Source organism: Neophocaena asiaeorientalis, unplaced genomic scaffold, assembly GCF_003031525.2.
Source record: "Neophocaena asiaeorientalis asiaeorientalis breed wild unplaced genomic scaffold, Neophocaena_asiaeorientalis_V1.1 scaffold59, whole genome shotgun sequence".
Lineage (NCBI taxonomy): Eukaryota > Metazoa > Chordata > Mammalia > Artiodactyla > Phocoenidae > Neophocaena > Neophocaena asiaeorientalis.
In genome coordinates, this window is record NW_020174268.1 from 2,792,633 (window position 1) to 2,813,627 (window position 20,995).

The following is a 20,995-nucleotide window of genomic DNA, read 5'->3' on the forward strand; positions in this document are numbered from 1 at the left end:
TGTGGCCCTCAGAGCCTAAAATTTCCTGTCTGGGTTTTTATGGGAAATTTGCTGACTGCTGGGAAATAACATTCCTTTCAAGAAAATAGATTTTTAGATACATAGCAATTTCTTTCTATTTTGACAATAGTAAAATATATGTTTGAAATAAACAGGTGGAAGCATATATTGGAGGCAAAACCTCATACACGTCCACAGCATGTGCCGTGGTTATGTTCCTTTACTATACTTTAAGATTTTATGTGTTAGTGGTTTTATCCTCACAAATTCCCTGAAGCCAGAGAATTGAGCTGTAATTGCATTTGTAGATCTGCTAAAAACTGTACTCAGAAAAAAACCCATACAGCACTTCCTTATACTTTATAAATGATAACTAATTTGATCTAACAATGCCACACTTCCGCATTTTTCATTTGCAAAATTGTTTTGGTTCATAGCAGTTTTATGAACCAAGGCAAGAGGTAATTAAGTGGCCAGGATCAGACCCCAGACCTTATGACTCTAGTACTATTTTTGTCCTACCGGGAAACCTGTCTGTAAGACTCTAATTGAACATAGTGCAATCTGGAAAATTCAGCTTAGGGCATCAGTGCCATCTTGGTTGGTAACATTTGCACAGGGACATCTCTGGAAAAAAACAAAGAATGGAGAAAATTAACAGTATGAAAGAGTAGAAAATATCATTCTTCTTTTGTTTTTTCCATACATAAAGTAGGACTTTTTCTTTTTAAGGCCTAGAATTTAGGCAGTTTTCTCTTTTGAATGGATGTCTGTTCCCTCAGAATGTGGCAGTAGGGCAGCTAGAAAGAAAATGAACTTTGGCATCAGATAGACCAGGGTTCAAACTCCAGCTCTGCCACCTACTAGTTCATGTTGTCCTTGGGTGTTATTTTGCTCAGATAGAAAATGGAGTGACTTATACCAACCAGGGTTTTTTGAAGGAAACAGAAAAGTACTGGTTGAAATGTGGTTAGCATACTACCTTTTCCTTTATATACAGGTCTTAAATGAACTATTTTCCTTCTTATATGCTTCCACATCATTATTGGATTGTTAGAATGGTGTTTAGGTTTTTATACTGCCTTGGCACACATAACCATAAATTACTAACATCTGTTGTATGCATTTGCTACGTATGTCCTTAGAACCCAATTTATACTTAAGTAGTTCTGACTATAAATATAATGCCACTAAGGTATTTTTCAGTGGACGGTGAATATCAAAACTGAAAGCCAAGGCACAAAATGAAAAAGATCTTCACAGGCTTTAGTCCACATAAAAGTCCACATAATAAGGACTTTTTTTTTTAAGTTATTATTTTTATTTAACATAGTTCTTTTAGGAAGTGGGTATACACCATTGCCACAAAGATTGAGAATTACTGGTTTAGCATCTAACCGTTGACTAACAAATAGAAAGTTAAAATACCAAAAATTAGATTTTTATTTTTATGATGCTCGGTGAAAAAATACTAGGTTATAGAGTAAAAATAATATGTTGAATAAGATTCTCATTTTCAACATTTGTTATTATCTGGCTTTTTATTATTTGTGTGAGCTTTTATTCTGAAAGCTGACTTTTTAAAGTCAGGGAGAATGATAAAGGTATATTTTATTTTTCAGACCTATAATAGGTCCTGCATTACCACCTGGTTTTCTTAAATCTGCACAGAAAAGTGACAAAGGCAGAGATGATCCGAGACAAGTATCATCGTATTTCAACTCTGAGGTTTGGAACTTTTTCTATTAAAGAATAAGATGTAAGAAACTCAAGACTTTACATAGGAATAACTACAATCATTTGACTCAGTCATATTCAAACTAATTTAGGATTGTAGCTAGGTAGATGAAATCAAAAGCTGTCATAGACCTGAGATTCTGTTAGAAAAATAGCAAGGCAAATTACATGTGACAGGGTGTTACCTATTCATGCTTCTCATCCTTGAAGGGAAGCTTTAAAGTACTAGAAACTAGAACATGATGCAAAGTTTAAAGAATCACTGTGATTTGATCCAGAAGAGAACAAGCTAAGAAAATTTTTAATAGTGAAATAATTATTATAAAATATTGAAATTAACTTTCTCCTACCCAGCTCTCATACCATTGTATAACAAGGGCACTAGTGGATACATGATGTTTTGAAAAGAAAGAGCAAGTAATTTTGGAGTCAAGGAGGAAGCCTATATTCTTACAGAGGGCCAGTCCTTAACAAAAGCTGAGATTTGCAGAATACTTTATAATTTGTAATGCATTTTTCCCATATATGCATTTGCAGCTTCTCCAAAGCCTTATGAAATAATCATGATCTGTATCTTAGAGATGATAAAAGCCAGAGAAACTGGGTAACTTAACTCCAAATCACAATTTCTACTTATCAAAAGTCAAAGCTCAAACCCAGTTCTTAGGATTTTATATCACCTGTTCAGTCTGCTAATCTACAGTGATTAATTCATGCTGAAGATTAGCAGACTGAGCAGGTGGTAATAAATTCAAATACTCCTGTGCATCTCCACTGAGAATTCAGCAATTCCACTGAAGTTGTTACTAAAGGAAATATATAATGCAGTGGTTAAGCTCATGAACTCCAGAGTCATTTACTCATTCTTTCAGCAGATGTTTATAAAACACCTACAGTGTGTCAGGCCCTTAGAGAAATCAGTCTGACAACAAATTCTGTTGTTCCCACCTTCAAAAACGTCCAGAATCCAGCCACTTCTGCTGCTACCCTGATCCCAGTCAGCATCATATTTCACTTCTTTCATTGGTCTTCGTATCTTAGCCTTTGTTCCTCCACTACCTCTTCTCAACACAGCAGCTGGAGTGGCCCAGATAAAACAAAGTCAGATCATGTCATTGACGCTCAAAACCATCAATTTGCTCCTCCTCTGTCTGCATTCAAGCCAAAGTCCTTAAGGCCCTTATAGGCCTTATAGAGCCTTAAGGCCCTCTATAATCTGGCCTCCATTAGCTCCCCGATTTTCTCTTTAATTTTGATCTGACCACACTGAGCTCCTTGCTCCTTAAATAAGACAGACAGGCTCCTATTCCTGAGCCTTGATACTTGCTATCCAAGTCTCTCCAAAATGGTTTTCCCCTAGATACTTAAGTTGGCTTGCTTACCATCAGCTAGAGTGCTTTTAGCTGCTAATAACAAAAAATCCAACTCACAATGAAACGTAGTCTTAACCTTGTTAGTTAACAAATTGGTTGTTTATATAATTTCCTGGGTGGTCTGTAATCTGTATTCCCCAAATAAGAAAAATGTGTTTCATACCTAAGAAGAGGTCTAGAGGAAGGGTCATTACAGGGTTGGTAAATTCAACAGACTAATGAGATCATCCAGGGCCCAGTTTTTTATGTCTTCTCTATCATTTACAGTATGTTAATTCCTCTTAGGCTGACCAAGTGCTGAGATTAACATGCAGATGGCAGTGTCCAGACATAGGGTCCCTATCCAGTGCCCCCTTTTTAGAGAGAGGAAAACCTTTCCAGGTGTCCTGTAGACCTCTCCTCACATTTCTTTGGCCAAAGTTGAATCATATGCCATGCTCAAGCCAATCAGTTGGCCAAGAGGAATGAGACCAAAGTGATTGGCTTAGAATTATCAGCATTTTTACCCAGGAATTAGAGAAGGTTCCAGTTTCCTGAGAAGCACATGGTTCCAAAGAAAATGAACAAAACGAATAAAACACAGGCTTCTCTTAGCAATAGAGTAGTTATTGGTTGGAGCTGTTACAATCCCTATCTGAAAGACAAACCAAGGCCTAGAAAGATTAAATAATATGCTTGACAATCTTGAGAAAGAAAAACAGAGCTGGAGGAATCAGGCTCCAGACTTCAGACTATACTACAAAGCTACAGTAATCAAGACAGTATGGTACTGGCACAAAAACAGAAATATAGATCAATGGAACAGGAGAGAAAACCCAGAGATAAAGCCACACACATATGGTCACCTTATTTCTGATACAGGAGGCAAGGATACACAGTGGAGAAAAGACACCCTCTTCAATAAGTGCTGTTGGGAAAACTGGACAGCTACATGTAAAAGAATGAAATTAGAACACTCCCTAACACCACACACAAAAACAAACTCAAAATGGGTTAAAGACCTAAATGTAAGGCCAGACAGTATAAAATTCTTAGAGGAAAACATAGGCAGAACACTCTATGATATAAATCACAGCAAGATCCTTTTTGACCCACCTCTTAGAGAAATGGAAATGAAGACAAAAATAAACAAATGGGACCTAATGAAACTTCAAAGCTTTTGCACAGCAAAGGAAACCATAAAGAAGACAAAAAGACAGCCCTCAGAATGGGAGAAAATATTTGCAAACGAAGCAACTGACAAAGGATTAATCTCCAAAATTTACAAGCAGCTCATGCATGCAGCTCAGTATCAAAAAAACAAACAACCCAATCCAAAAATGAGCAGGAGACCTAAATAGACATTTCTCCAAAGAAGATATACAGATTGCCAGCAAACACATGAAAGAATGTTCAACATCACTAATCATTTGAGAAATGCAAATCAAAACTGCAAAGAGGTATTACCTCACAACAAGTCAGAATGGCCATCATCAAAAAATCTACAAACAATAAATGCTGGAGAGGATGTGGAGAAAAGGGAACCTTCTTGCACTGCTGGTGGGAATGTAAATTGATACAGCCATTATGGAGAACAGTATGGAGGTTCCTTAAAAAACTAAAAATAGAACTACCATATGACCCAGCAATCCCACTACTGGGCACATACCCTGAGAAAACCATAATTCAGAAAGAGTCGCGTACCACAATGTTCATTGCAGCTCTATTTACAATAGCCAGGACATGGAAGCAACCTATGTGTCCATCAACAGATGAATGGATAAAGAAGATGTGGCACATATATACAATGGAATATTACTCAGCCATAAAAAGAAATGAATTTGAGTTATTTGTAATGAGGTGTAGTGAGTTATTTGTAGTGAGTGTGGCACATATATACAATGGAATATTACTCAGCCATAAAAAGAAATGAAATTGAGTTATTTGTAGTGAGGAAATGAAATTGAGTTATTTGTATTTTTAACATCTTTATTGGAGTATAATTGCTTTACAATGGTGTGTTAGTTTCTGCTTTATAACACAGTGAATCAGCTATACATATACATATATCCAGCTTCTTGGCCATCTGTATGTCTTCTTTGGAGAAAGAAGGGGCTATTTAGGTCTTCTTCTATTTAGGTCTTCTCCCCATTTTTGGATTGGGTTGTTTGTTTTTTAAATATGAGCTGCATGAGCTGTTTATATATTTTGGAGATTAATCCTTTGTCCATTGATTCATTTGCAAATATTTCCCCCATTCTGAAGGTTGTCTTTTTGTCTTGTTTATCGTTTCCTTTGCTGCGCAAAAGCTTTGAAGTTTCATTAGGTCCCATTTGTTTATTTTTGTTTTTATTTCCATGACTCTAGGAGGTGGCTCACAAAAGATCTTGCTGTGATTTATGTCAAAGAGTGTTCTTCCTGTGTTTTCCTCTATGAGTTTTATACTGTCCGGTCTTTCATTTAGGTCTCTAATCCATTTTGAGTTTATTTTTGTGTATGGTGTTAGAGAGTGTTCTAATTTCATTCTTTTACATGTAGCTGTCCAGTTTTCCCAGCACCACTTATTGAAGAGGCTGTCTTTTCTCCATTGTATATCCTTGCCTCCTTTGTCATAGATTAGTTGACCATAGGTGCGTGGGTTTATCTCTGGGCTTTCTATCTTGTTCTATGTTTCTCTTTTTGTGCCAGTACTATATTGTCTTGATTACTGTAGCTTTGTAGTATAGTCTGAAGTCAGGGAGTCTGATTCCTCCAGCTCCGTTTTTTTCCCTCAAGACTGCTTTGGCTATTAGGGGTCTTTTGTGTCTGACAAGGACTGTTTTAAACCCAAGTGCATATAGCATCTAACACAGTCTTACATGAAAACCCTTTAATAATATGATTTACTAATGGGACTTCCCTGGTGGCTCAATGGTTAAGAATCCGCCTGCCAATGCAGGGTACATGGGTTCGAGCCCTGGTCCAGGAAGATCCCACATGCCACAGAGCAGCTAAGCCCATATGCCACAATTACTGCGCCTGCATTCTAGAACCCGTGTGCACCGCAACTACTGAGCCCATGTGCTGCAACTAATGAAGCCCACACGCCTAGAGCCCGTGCTCCGCAACAGGAGAATCCACCTCCATGAGAAGCCCATGCACCGCAACGAGGAGTGGCCCCCACTAGCTACAACTAGAGAAAGCCCATACACAGCATTGAAGACCCAGCACAGCCAAAAAGAAAATTAAAATCACTGTTCTTTAAAAAAATTAACTTAAGAAAATGATTTACTAAGAACTACTTGAATTCAATTATTGGATTACTGTTGTGTCTTTGGGGTAATGAGAGAAATTCTTTGGGAACCAAATTAACTCGTTCGGGCCAGTATTTTGTAAGGCTTTGCACAGCATTTCTGTTTCAGTGGACTGTACTAAATCATGAAGGCTGATACAGCTTCCAAGAATGTCTTATTTGTGTGCATCTTATTCCAAAGAGCTCTTTCTGTACCAGGAAAGAAAATGGTTTCAACTTGTGTCATCTCTGATGAATCATTAATAATTCTCTGGAATATTACAGAGAAATTGTGAGGCCCCATCTATGTCCATCAGGAAGAGGACTGAGATGAGTTAATGAGCTCTGCCGTGGACATAGGGAAGAGGTGAGACAGTCCACAGCCCCTGGATTTGTCATTTTTGTATGGTGCTCTTGAGGAAGGCACAGGAAGGGTGCTCAGTGATTAGCCAGCAACACAGTGTTTGCTTTTTGTTCTGTTTCTAGGTTATCAGTCACAGTTAAATTTTAAGTAATTTAGGATCATTTTCTTATTTCAGAAGGAAACAGGTAGCAGTGAAGAGGAGGACATTATTGGGCCAATGCCTGCCAAAGGACCAGTTAACTCTAGTGTTACGACAGAGTTTGAAAAAAGGGCCCAGAGAATGAAAGAAAAACTGACTAAAGGAGACAATGTAAGTTTTAAATACATAGTACACTTTTCTCTGAGAAATTGACCAAATATATTAAAAAATCTCAATTTTAAAAATGGACATTAAAAAAATGTATATGTACATATGTAAGTGTATAAAAATTTAGGCTTTAGGTAATTCAGAAGCTATAAAAGGAAAAGAGTAGAAATTTTGCCTACTTAAAAATTTCTGTATGACAAAAGATAACATTAAGTCAAAGGAACAATAAATTAGATAAAAGTATTCATAACATATATGACCAAAAAAAATAGTCTATTAAATCCTTTCTCTTAAAGTCTGTTAAATAACTTTCAAGCCTCAGTTGAGAAGCATAGTCACTTACACAGTATTCTACACATATACACACATACGTGTGCACACACGCACACATATACACATTTTCCAAGGCTACTTTTTTTTATTTTACTTTTTATTTCTCTTAAAGGATTCATCTAAAACAATTACAAGAGACTCTTGGATGACTGAGCTTCCTCCGGAGCTGAAAAACTTTGGTCTTGGGCCTAGAACTTTCAAGAGAAGAGCTGATGACAAATCTGGAGATCGATCAGTCTGGACAGATATGCCAGCTGACAGGGAAAGGAAAGCTAAGGTGAGAGGGTTTGTTTGTTCCTGTATTTTTGTCCTTGTTGACTCTATTTTGAAAAAATAGGAGGCAGAATTATTTAAGAGTACTGTTTTTAAAATTATGATTCCAAAGGGAAGAGATTTCCCCTGAAGGAAAGTGAAAAGAAAGTGAGGCCAGTTGCTTCCTGTGTATTTACTTACTATTTCCCGATAAATTGTCTCATCTAAATCTCAAGAGAACCTGGAGACATAGGTTTACTGACCTCATGTTATGAAGGGAGACACTATCCTCTATGAGATCACCTTTTCTGGAATTAAATGCTGGTAAGTCATGAACAGTAATTCCCTTCTAGACCTTTCTGACTCCAAATCCCCTGGTCTTTATACATCATACTATCCATGAAAATTTCTTTTAAAATGTCTTGAACAAGCCAAGGCACAGATTAACCTAGCAAGTTAAGTGATACACAGGGACTACCTCTGAAAATAACAGTAGCTCAAGTGCAGTAAACTTCATATTACTGTAAAGATAGGCAAAAAGCCCTTTCATTAATATATTGAATAATTTAATTTAAAAATACCCACAAAAGTATGCATAAAATATTATTGTCAGATTTTCTTTTCTTGGATCTCTCCATTTATTATGAAATATTCCATTGTAAGTTAGGGGTCCGACCAGTGTCCTCAGCACTAACTCCTTAAATTCACTCCATCCCAAAGTTTCGGTTTCCTTGAGATGTCCCATTCCAATCTTAAATGCTTGACTAATTGGCACCTTATGATTATAGCTTTATCAGTTCTGACTTAAATTCACGCCCCTAACTCTGTTTATCTTGTTCATCAGTACCTAGAATTATGAGGATTTCCGTCTTCATTCTATAACTGTAAATTGAATATCTCCTCTGCCAGGTATTCTGTTTGGTCACAGGTAATAGAAAAAGCTCCTTATGGCACTTTCATTTTAGTGGAGAATTGGTTGTGAAATAGTGTCATTCTTAACATGTGGATGATATGTGGCAATCTCCACATTTCAGCAGAATATGTGGCAAAATCATAAGTTCTCCTTTGCCCAGAGGATTCAAGGAAATCTGAGAGTTGTAACAGAAAGGTGAGGTGAACCAACACACCTGAGGGCAGAAGAGACAACAGAAGATACGGTATAGAAGCGAGCCACACACCGTGAATGACTAGTGTTGGAACGCCTGTCTGCTCTTTCTTAACTGGTCTTCTATAAAAATAACACACTGACGTTTTTTATAATTTAGCCTTTAAGATTGTCTCCAAAAAGACATTTAATCCCCTTGCTTACATGGACTTTTTATTTGTGCTTTTTTCAGTCCTTGTGTTCCTCATTGTATGTGAGTAGATGTCTAGCCTACAGCCAGATATGCAGGGAGTCTTCCTCAAAGAAAAATACCACAGAAAAACGGAACAAACAGAAACTAGCCAGTTTGAACTCAGGTGATTTTAGGCCCTATGACTGAGTTCTTTAGATCTAGTCATTCTTTTCAGGGCTGAAAGTGTTTTGTTCTGTGTTTACAACAGGCTCCCAAAGGGATGACTAATACCCCTTAAATTTTATGTGACACTGTATTACAGCGTATAATACCACAGACTTATATTTGTGGTACAAATTATATAGTGTCACAGAGCTGTCCTATATAAAGGTCATGACTAATTTTTGATTTTTGTAACAGATCTTAGTCAAGTTTCCTTTTTTATCTCTCTCCAAATTACCTTTTTGTAGATTTTCTCCACCACTTCATCTTACTTTTTTATATTTGATTCCCCAGCTTTCATCTCTCATATCACTAATGTTCACACATTCACTTAACCAACATGCCCAAATGAAGTAAGATTGCTTTTTAGAAAGAAATGGCAGTGTTATGCATAAATTAATTGAATAAGATCTGTTATGTTCTCTTTTCCCAGTCTTGACTAGATTTACTAACTCTTAACTGGTCAGGTTTTCACCTCCATCTTACCAGAACATCATTTTTTCTCTTAATATTTACAAGTAAAAGAAGCTTTCTGGGGAAATTTTTATGAAAAAAGAAATGAGCTACTCGTATGTTTTTTAACATACTTTATTTATTAAGTACAATGTTGTTTTAGTCCATCATTAAGGTAAAAATAGTGTGGGGACCTCCTTGGCTTTCTTAAGCAAACAGTAACAGTATAAAAACATGCTTTGTGGAAAGTGGTTTTCAGTTGATTTCATATGGGCCTTCTTCTTTCCTGGCTGGGACTATATTCTCCAGAATACTTTTTTTTTCCTAACTAAAATTTATTAGAAATTTACCTAAGTATTTCACTTGTGTGTGTGTGTGCTATGGTAAATGGTATTTCTTTTTAAATTTCAAATTCTAATTGTTCATTGCTGGTATATTTTGTATGTTGACCTAGCATCCTGCAGCTTTGCTACACTTATGCTTACTAATGCCAAGAGTTTTTTAATAGATTCTTTGGCATTTTCTACATTGCCAGTCATGTCCTCTGTGAATAAAGATAGTTTTATTTTTATTTTTTCTGTACCCCATTTATTTCTTTTTATTTTTTTTCCCTCAAGAGTGCTTTTCCTAGCTTTGAAAACAGATAATATAAGATTTCTTTTTAAGCCTTATTTTCTCTTCTACGTTTCATTATTGTTTGTCATTCTCATCTCTGAGTTTGATAAAATCCATTTAGTTGATTGGTTAGAGGTTTTTTGGGGTTTTTTCTTGTTTTCAGGCAAATGTTAGAGTAGGACACTAACAGATCCCTTATCAAGTATATTGACATTTCTAGTGGGAAGAGATTCAACGGGCCTGGCTTCGTTTAGTCTCCTATTATTCAATCTGAGTTAAAATAATAGTATTTCTTTTTTATTTTCTCTTAATTATATGGTTTAGTAATGTGTTTTCTGTGTTCGTTCCTCAGGAGACACCAGAAGCAAGAAAGTCATTCAATAACAAGGATGAAGAACATATATTGACAGGAATGGAAAAGAGATTGGCCGAGCAGGTATCCGCATACAATGTAAGTCAGGGGATAAAATATATGGCCTTTCATTTTTTCCCATCTTTTAATGCTCTTCTCATTTTTTCTCTTTTTCTTGTTTCTCTTTCTTAGTCTTCCTTTTCATCTCAGTCTTTTTCTATACATCTGTTCTGAAAAATACTCTTGTGTGTATGTGTATATGTGTGTGTGTGTGTAGTCCTTTAGGTTTTTTTAATGCATCTCATAACATTTTCAGTTCACTTTTTACTTAAGTCATATATCAGAAATTCAATTCCTAGAGATGGGTAGCACATGATTATAAAGTAAGAGCCCTACTAACTCCTAGAGAGCCCAATTCATACATTTTAAATTGTAAGCTGATTTGGAATGTTTGATGTAATGATTTAAATATGGGAGAAAATATAAATCTATATAAATATAAAAATTAAAATATGGTTCAATTTAAATTTGTAAACTAAACAGTCAGTATTCATTGGGCATATTATTATTTTGTAATAGTCTCTTACTCATAAAAAAAACAAAAACAAAAAAACCACTAGTGTTCCAGCTCAAAGAATAAATGTAAACCATTGAACCCTTTGGTCCCTGAAAGGTATTCAGGAAAATTACCTTCTGTTCCTAGCGTATTAGTTCATGAAAATGTCCATAAGCATTAAAAATATAGTTAGCATGATTCATTGGGCGTATATAGACCAGTACCATAAACAGTGAAGCATACATGAAACATAGTTGGAAACTGACCAGAAATCCAACCCAAATGGAACATCTTTGAAAACTGACCAGCCCAAAGTCAAGTCTCAACAAAATTGAAAGAATCACCATCATTCAGGCACCACAAAGAATTTAAATTAAACTTCAGAATAACTTAAAAGCCCTACACAACTGGAAATTAGAAAATTCAAAATTTAAACTTTACATCAAAGAAGACATGATGATGGAATACCTAAACCTGAATGATAAAAAAATATTCAGTACAACATATCAAAATGTGTGAGATGTAATATAAAGTGGCACTTAGAGGCAAAATTTATAGCTGTAATGAGTTATGTTAGAAAGGAAGAATAGCTGAAAATTAATGAGCTGGGCCTTTTTCCAAACAGGCATTTCTTATAAAACTAAACGAACACCTACCCTATGACCCTGCAACTCCACCCCTGGGTGTTTATGTAAGACAGATGAAAACATGTTTTCGCAGACTCGAGCATGCTTCACTCATAATAGCTTCAAAAAGACTTATACAGGAATGTTCATAGAAGCTTTATTCATAATAGCTAAATACTTCAAGCAACCCAGCTGTCCATCAGTAAGAGAAAGAAAAAGCCAAACTGTGTTCATAGTAAAATACTACTCGGCAATAAAAAGGAACAAATTACAAATAAATGCAACAACGTGGATTAATCTCAAAGTCATTATGCTGAGCGAAGGGAGTCTTACACAAGACTTCCTACCCAAGTACTACTGTATGATTCCATTTATATGAAGCGCTACAATAAGCAAAATGAATCTATGGTTGGAAAAAAAACAGAATAGTTGTTGTTGGAGTGGGATTGTGGAGACGGACTAGGAAGGGGCATACAGAGCTTTCTGAGGTGATAGAAATACGTTCCAGAAATTGCTAGGAGTTTGAATTGTAAAACTCAGTGAATGTAGTATTAAGATTTGTGCATTTCATTGTATGTAAATTTACTTTAAAAGAAAAAATTGTAAACAAATATTGAACTCTGGTTAGTGAAATCATGCTGAAATACTAGGGATACGTGTAACAGTGTCTGTAATTTATTTCAAAACACATCCAAAAACTTAGCATTCTAATCTTATGCTGGAATTTTGGTTACTTATGAGCTATAGTTTTCAAAATATTAATATAGTCTTAAGACTAAACCACCGTATAACTCTTAGTATTGCTAAATTGAACTCTTTAAAATATTACCATGAAGGCAAAATAAAAAGCAAACAACTAGAATCTTAGCATGAATTTTCAAAAACTGCTGAAAAACTCGCCCATTCAAAATAAATTGCCCTGGCTTTTTGCAAATTAATATAAAACCTACACATTTTTGTTAAATGATTAAATTTGGTAAATCAGCAAACCAGTCATTTAGCAAATTGATCTCTACATGAATTGGCTTTTGGTATGATTTTTGTTACTTACTTAAACCTTATAATGATCTATTAACAAAAAATTATTATTAATGATCTCTCAACTGTCAACTCTCTCTCAACTTTGATTTTTTTTCACATTGGTCTTTTTTTTTTGCATTCAGAACGGCTAGACATTTAATAACTCCTCAGCTGAGGACCGTTTTCCATCTTTTCTCCAAAGGTCACAAGCTGGCAGCATTGCCACCCTACTGGATACTGAGGGACAGGGTAAAGAGAGTGAGGAGGGGCTATAGTGCCCTGACTCTCCAGCCCTCCTGAACAGGGCTTATTTTCTCATTCTCACTTTCCAAATCTGTATAATGGGAATAATAACATTTAATTTATAGAGATGTTGTGGAGATTACAATATAGTATGTGCTGAGTAAATTGAATACTTAACATGTCTTGACTGATTCTTTTTTTTTTTTTTTTTTTTTTTTTTTGGCTGCGTTGGGTCTTTGTTGCTGCGCGCAGGCTTTCTCTAGTTGCAGTGAGCGGGGGCTACTCTTCAAAGCGGTGCGCAGGCTTCTCGTTGAGGTGGCTTCTCTTGTTGCGGAGCACGGGCTCTAGGTGCACAGGCTTAGTAGTTGTGGCTCGCGGGCTCTGGAGCGCAGGCTCAATAGTTGTGGCTCACGTGTTTAGTTGCTCCACGGCATGTGGGATCTTCCCGGACCAGGGCTCGAACCCATGTCCCCTGCATTGGCAGGCAGATTCTTAACCACTGCTCCACCAGGGAAGTCCCTTGACTGGTTCTTATGAACCCCGCCACACTACTAAATCCTTTGTATTCATTAGATTACTTAACTCCTACCTCATCCAAATATTTAGATATTATTACTATTATGATTTATTATCTTACAGCTGAGAAATTGAGGCTTAAATAACTTGCCTAATGTCACCAGTGTTGAAAATGTCAGCACCATCATTGCTAACCAGATTCTTCCAAATGCAGAAATTTAGTTCTAAACTGTTTCTCCCTGCTATGTGTATTGATAGGTTATTTTTTCTTAGCAACATTTGATTTTTTTTCACCTCCAGTTTTCATTAAAAATAAAAAATTCGAAAGCACTTAACTTGCAAATCAATTTGTTTCCTAAAGACTTCACCAAGATTTATGAAATGACCAATTTATGAAATGAGAGGGATTGAAAACATGGAAATAGTGCTAATTCAAATAAATATTTACTAATTCAGCATCCAGATAGAGCTCAATGTATAGGAAATAGCAACCACATAACTTAACTGATAAAGTCAGATCTCATTGTCAAATCAGACAGGTGATTGAGACTGACTTTCTGTGAGAAAGTCTGACTCCATTTCTCTGTTCAAATAGATGTGATTATGATCATTCCTATGACACTTCTGAATTGTAACGTAGGTGGGTAGGTGCCATGAGTTTGTCTTCTGATAAAATAAGAAACTGCCACCTTCATCGTTTCTTACCAGTTATTTTGCTTTTACTGAGCTCTCCTCATGTCTTTGCTCTCAAATATATTCTCTGACAGGAGGCAGGGCCTGGAAGAGATGTGGTTGTTAAGCAAAAATTGTCTTTTCTTTCATTGCCCCATTCTGCAGTATATCTGAATTCAGAACATTCCAACAAGAGCCCAACTACCCATTCCGAAAGGACATTACGCTCTTAAGAGAAATATGTTTGAGACACAAAAGGACACAAAGCCTCCTGGGTTTACAGTTCCTTGATTAGAAGAGGTTTCATTCATACAGTATTTCAGGTTTTTTATTTGTTGCTCTGGAGACTTGCTGTCCAAGACAACATTCCGTAATAAGATTCTGAAAGGCCTCTCCTTTGTTAAATGGGAAAGGGCTATAATGAAAGGGGAGACATCCTCACGAGATGCATTACCAGGCAAGTCAGCTTTAAGTGAGGCTAAGAAGTTGAGAATCATGAGTAGGTAACGTTGAAATTCTCCATGCCTTCATACCCCATGGAATCCACTCCGTGTGGCCCCAGGGATACATATATCACAGTTTGATGGCTGCTGGTCTGTACTACCTGCATCTACTCCTGCATCCCACTCCCTGCTTCTCCAATCCAGGGCTGTTCTGTCTTTTAGTTTAACCAATACCGAAAGGTCTGTAAAGAATCTCCAATTTACGAAACCAGTTGACTTTGTTCAGGCCTCATCCTACTAGATATGTTTGAAAATGTGAAACTAATATGTTGTAAATCAGCTATACTTCAATTTAAGAAAAAGGAAAAGAAAAAGAAAATGTGAGCACGTACCCCAGCTAAAAAGAAAGAAAATGAAGGAGATAAAGCTGAAAGGACAAAAATTCTCTTGGCACACAGACTATGCCAGCTTTTCCTGCACCGGCCTTGGATCTTGTCATCTCTGCGCCGTGGTTGTTCTGCTTTGCACTTGCTTTAGCTTCAGCCTGGCAGTGCCCGTCTCTTCAGTTCCACCCGTTCAGGGTTCACGGACCAGCCCGTCCATGAAGCTTTAACCGGGCTCCCAAGTGAGAAAGTAATTGCTCTTCTTTCTCACCTGTGTTCTTGGTTCAGACTCATGTTGACTAATCACACAATGATTTTCATGATGGTTATTTAAACATCAGTTTACTCTCCGTCTTGCTCTTTTTTTATTGTGGCATATAGTTGGTAGATACCGTCATTTTGGTCTAATTGAATTTGCCTCTGATAACACATTTTCTTCAGAGATGCTGTCTTAGATTTGGAAAAACCTATTGGGTTTGTAAATAGCCCTCCTTCATGTTTACCATTACTACTTCATTCTTTTGTTTCATGATTATATTCTGTCAATGATCTATATAAGATTTTTCTTTCTACTGTCTTGCTCTCCCCAGGAATCAAAAAGGCCAGAATCTCTTATGGACATTCATCAGAAAAAACTAAAGAATAAGGCTGCTGAAGATAAAAATAAGCCCCAAGAAAGAATACCATTTAACCGTGATACGGATCTCAAAGTTCATCGGTTTGATGAAGCTCAGAAAAAAGCCCTGATAAAGAAATCTAGGGAACTAAACACCAGGTTTTCACATGGCAAAGGCAATATGTTTTTATAAGTAAGTATATTTCAGTGAGGTATATTTTCGTACTGATAAATTTGAACTTTTCTAAATACTGTTATATATAACTGTGTAAAAATTTATTTCCTTTTATAATAAAGTAGATTATAAACCTGCAGATCTTTATTTTCTAAGTAAACTGTGAGGTTTGAAAATTCAGCCTTGTGGAATAAAAAATGTTGTATACTGGGAAAGTAGACTTGTCCTCATAATAACCTAACAGGGCATTACTATTCAAAATGCTGAAATAAAAGCTTCTCATTTGTGAGACATGGCAAAGGAAAGTGTGGTGTGAAGCTTGGGTAAATATGCATGCTTTATTAAAGAATGAGGTTTGCTAGCAGTCTTTTTATGTTAAACAAGATCACAAAAGATGTTCATTGCTTTTGAAATGTTCTCTGTAAGTTAAGGTTCAAAACCGTTACATCATTCATACATAGCCCGAACTGACAAGGGTTCATAATGGTGATTACATAAAAGCTAAGGTTGCTTCTTAAAATCTTTGTGATTTTTAATTGTATGAAACCTACATCAATATTAAAATGTGACTTTCAGGGAAAATACGGTTAAAGTGAGAAATATTTTCCAACTTACTGAATTTTCTTATTCTTACTTCAGGGGGATTTCCCTGTGCAATGAAGAAGAGTTGAAGAATACTCTTTTTTTCTGTCTGTCCATCTTTCTTCCTTTATTTTGAGTTTCTTAAGATTAGAGGATTGCTTTAGTCTTACAAACCACACGTCCTTTAAAGTCACGTAGAAATATGAAATCAGTGTGTCTTACGTAGAGTAGAATTTTATGTGTCTTTGGCTTCTGAGGAAATGTGAGCTTTTCTTCAAATAACTTTTTTGAGGATTCCCCCCCTCCCCGCCACTCCCTAATTTTTGTGCTGTCTCACAAGTGCCCAGTTAAGATCTGGTCAGGACCATCCACTGAGTCTCTCCCACAGCTCAGACCCCCTCATCAGATATTATGAACTTGCCCTGAGTGAGTGTGTCAGGTCCTCACAGTGAATCCCTGAATTTGAAATTGTTTGGGTTTCCCTCTAAACTGCAGCCAGTGAATACACAACATTTACTTGAAAATAGAGGGTATGGAGGTTTTGTCCATTTTGTTATCAATTTGCTTGTTGCGGCAATCAGGGCTTTTTATTTGTGGTTTGGATTTTTTGGTTTGTTCGTTTCTAAGTCAGAAAGAGGGACCTCTGCATTATTTCATGTGCGAAGGAAAAACTGTTTTGATTTTTCCAACTTCAGTAAGTATTTCTAGGGAAGGCAATCTGAGGGACAAGAGAACACCATTAGCCGTTCCCAGTGTGAAGTCTGAGACCTGGTCTCTGTGATCTCCACCAAAGCTTTCTAAGTCTTTAACCTGCTTTGGGATGATCTGACTTGATTCATTTATATTTAACATGCTTTAGCTAATTTACTGGGGACAGATCTTTTATATCACTCATAAGTAACTTTTAAAAAAAATCAAACTCATAATCCCTGAATACAAAAATGGAAATGGAAACTAATCAAAACCACCCTGATGTAAGCTGGGACGAAGTGAGAGAGTAGCATTGACATATATACACTACCAAATGTAAAATAGATGGCTAGTGGGAAGCAGCTGCATAGCACAGGGAGATCAGCTCGATGCTTTGTGACCACCCAGAGGGGTGGGATGGGGGGGTGGGAGGGAGATGCAAGAGGGAGGAGATATGGGGATATATGTATATGTATAGCTGATTCACTTTGTTATACAGCAGAAACTGACACAACACTGTAAAGCAATTATACTCCAATAAAGATGTTAAAAAAAAACAAAACACCGATGGAGTATTGTAGTATTGTAAGTTTGTGATGCTTTAAGCACTGCCCCTTAAGATATTAAACAAAACTCTTAATAGTTAAAGCTTAAATTCAAATTCTGGAAGTTATATTTTCTTATAGATTAATCCCAATTGTTCTGCTAGTTCTGTGCTCTAGTTTTGATGAAGCACACGGTTTTAATGAAAAAAGATTCTGAGTCCTAGCTCATCTAGGCTTCATGAAAACTGAATAAACTGTTCAATCAAATTATGTGACAGATTTTTCTCCTGATCATAGAAGTACAATGATCTTCCATAACTGTACTCAGAGTGTTACTATTTGTAAGATGAATTTTTCTCCTAAGCAAATTGAAAAAGTCTAGTCTAAGCAGATTGAACAGAGCTACCTTTTGACCAAAGATGTCATTTTTAGTGGATATTTTCTGAACACAAAACTTTGTACAGGAGCATCTATTACTTTCATTAATTTTGTTATGATTTTTTTCCCTGACGAAAGGAATAAATGTTTTCTAATTCCTCATCCTTATGTAAATTCCTAATATATATTTTTGAGAAGTTTTGGTATCTTTAATGTAAAAGTGTCATCTTTGGATACTTACTTTTGCTTTGCTTTCCTTACCTGAAGGTAGATAGGGATATTTCTCTAGTATGTATTTACTATTTCTTCCATCACCCTTGGAATGTCTGTGACCTTAACAAAAGGGAGAAAATATTAATACTTTCCATGAGTGACCACCTCACATGGTACCTCAGGTCTAATGCTCTCTTCTGCCACCCTGAGGACAGTTTTAACGAAATGTGAGGCCGAGCCAGAGGTTTTTGCCCCATGGAGAGACCAAACCCAATATAACAACATTGACAATAAAAGAAGAAAGTAGCTAGCTGAACAGGATGGACAGGTGGTCTTCATTTTATTCCCTTCCCTCTTCCAAAGCCGCAAAAGGCCTGGTAAATCAATTCTCCTCTCCGTTTGGCAGAAAATTGGGATTGTTGACATTTTCTGCTAAGAACTTTTTAATTTTCTGTACTTCTTGGCCAAATTTTGTAGAGCTGTGACCTCTTTTGAAACTTAAAAATGAAGAAGAAAAAAGAACAACACTAAGTTCAAAGAAGGGAGCAGACATTTTAACATTCTTTACTGTTTGGTGAAGGTGACATTTAAGTTCATTGTCCCTGAAATTATTGTGTTCAGCTGTCTAAATTGTCATGTCAGGTAGATTTTGATGCTTCAAACAATAACATCATTACTGGTAAATAAATGGCTTTAGCAAGTGGGGGAATTGGGAGGGGAGACAAAAGGTGAGAGGTGGTAGCTACACCCATAATAAGGCTGTCTCATCCAATAAATTTTTTTGTATTGGGAAAAATATCATAAACTAAGCCCTATGCCAAAAAAGAGAAAGAAAAGAAAAGCTACAGTTTTCTAAGAATTTTTTATCTTGTTCAGATGTAGCAGCTACTTGACATTTATCACTTGAACATTTTATGGTTCTTTGAATTAATGATTTTTTTTAGAAGTAAGGTTGGGCTTTAGATGGTACTGAGGCCTACATGCTCCAGAATAGATTAACAGTTATCATATAAATTATTTGATCCTGAAACATCTTGGCACTTTTTGTTTCTTATATAGGGTGGATAATGTTAACATTATATATTACTTAGAAATGTATGACCGTGGGAGATAGTTTTTAGACTATTTACAGGAACCCTTATCACTTCTCTTCACTTTTTCCATGGCAATGACAAGTATTGTTCACAAAAAAGTCTCTGTTGAGTTGTGTACCTAAGAGGAATAGCCAACATGGGGGAAGTAGCTAGGATAGTACCCATGTAACATCAGTACCAAGGCTTCTACTTCAGACTGTTAAATTTTTTTACTTTGGCTTTTGACACCATCATGTCATTTTAGTCTGCAGTTACAAAAGGTCGTGCATTTCCTATTATAGGAGAGGTATATTTTTTTGCAGCTTAAATATTTAACCATGACTAGAGTATGTACAAAATTAAAAAGCTATACACTGCCCCTTTCAATCTTTTCATTTTGAACTTTATAATTAAAAGACTGTTTTTAGAAAAGAATTCCTGAGGTGTGATTTTTTTCTAAGTATGAATAAAGTTGCATCTGTATCTGAGAAGTTGTCGTCTTTTGTTTTTGTTTTGTTTCTTTTAATATTACTAGCTTATCTGAAGCAGGCAATGTGCATAAAGAGAATATCCTGTAAAGATTTATTATTCTAACCAACCAGATCATTGTGGGCTGTTGTGGGTTAAAAAAAAGTCTTTCACTCCAACTCACTTGCCAGATTTTCATTACTCCAGTATAACTACAAATATAAACTATTTAGAAACACAAGACAGACAAATTGGAAATGCTCTTAAGAGCACCATGGCACAAGAGGGGCTGGCACTGGATTTGTAACCAATATTCCATTTTTATTTGACAGTTGGTGGGTTTTTTCTGGATTGGTTGATTAAGAGATTTTACGTTTTTTTGTTTTGGGTTTGTTTTTTTTCCGTTTTTCTACTTCTCGAATTCTTTCAGGAAGCATGTATTCTTTTATAATTCCAGGGGAAATGAACCTCTTTTTTTCTTTTAAGTCCCAATTTTGTGTTATATAGGATCAGAGTTAGAAACCGAATTACTAAGGAGACAGGACTTGGGATTTCTCTCTTTATTTTTAAAAAATTTTTATTTTTATATTAGAGTATAGTTGAGTAACAATGTGTTAGTTTCAGGTGTACAGCAAAGTGATTCAGTTATACATATACATATATCTGTTCTTTTTCAAATTCTTTTCCCATTTAGGTTATTACAGAATATTTCTCTCTTCCTTAACTGGGGAAGTGACCAAAGAGATACTTTGCAATACAAAAGCTGAGCATTAAATGATAGGAATCTGGACATACAGGATCCAAGGAAAGAAAGCCCTTGAGTTTTCAGATCAGTTCCCTATAATAAGTATTTCTTAAGGAGATAATGTGTTTGTTCATTCAGTAAACATTTGTTAAATACCCGGGTGTGTCCTAGGTGCTAAGAACACAGTGGTGAACCAGACATTCGTAGCCCTCGTCCATGAGAGGAGGTTCTGTGCTAGTCACTACAGAGTGTTCACAGGTAAGTAACGCAGATTCCCTGCCTCGTGAGACGTGGGAGAGCAGAAGATCTCAGTAAAAAAGACCAAGTAAGTGTATATCATGATGACTATAGCTAATACTGCTGTATGGTGTATAGGGAAGTTAAGAGAGTAAATCCTAAGAATGCGCAAGGAGAAATTTTTTTTTTTCTTTTTATTGTGTCTATATGAGAAGATGAAAAAAAAAAAAAAAAGATGGATGTTAGCTCAACCTGTTGTATCATTTAACAATATGTAAA

The 20,995-nt window shown here is 36.1% G+C and overlaps 1 protein-coding gene across 3 annotated transcripts in view; it reads left to right on the forward strand.

Moving 5' to 3' along the window:
- The window catches only part of GPALPP1 (GPALPP motifs containing 1), a 28,594-nt gene extending 7,834 nt beyond the window's left edge, over positions 1 to 20,760 (forward strand). The window contains exons 4-9 of one of the 3 annotated variants that reach the window (XM_024755603.1): positions 1,623 to 1,728; positions 6,900 to 7,034; positions 7,477 to 7,641; positions 10,536 to 10,634; positions 15,585 to 15,803; positions 20,651 to 20,760. In XM_024755603.1, coding sequence (XP_024611371.1) covers positions 1,623 to 1,728; positions 6,900 to 7,034; positions 7,477 to 7,641; positions 10,536 to 10,634; positions 15,585 to 15,803 — 724 coding nt within the window. In that variant the 3' untranslated portion in view covers positions 20,651 to 20,760. Of the gene's footprint in view, positions 1 to 1,622; positions 1,729 to 6,899; positions 7,035 to 7,476; positions 7,642 to 10,535; positions 10,635 to 15,584; positions 16,077 to 16,424; positions 17,363 to 20,650 lie in introns of those variants that run through there. The other 2 variants (XM_024755601.1, XM_024755602.1) reach the window with 2 other exon arrangements.
- The last annotated feature ends 235 nt before the right edge of the window (positions 20,761 to 20,995 follow it).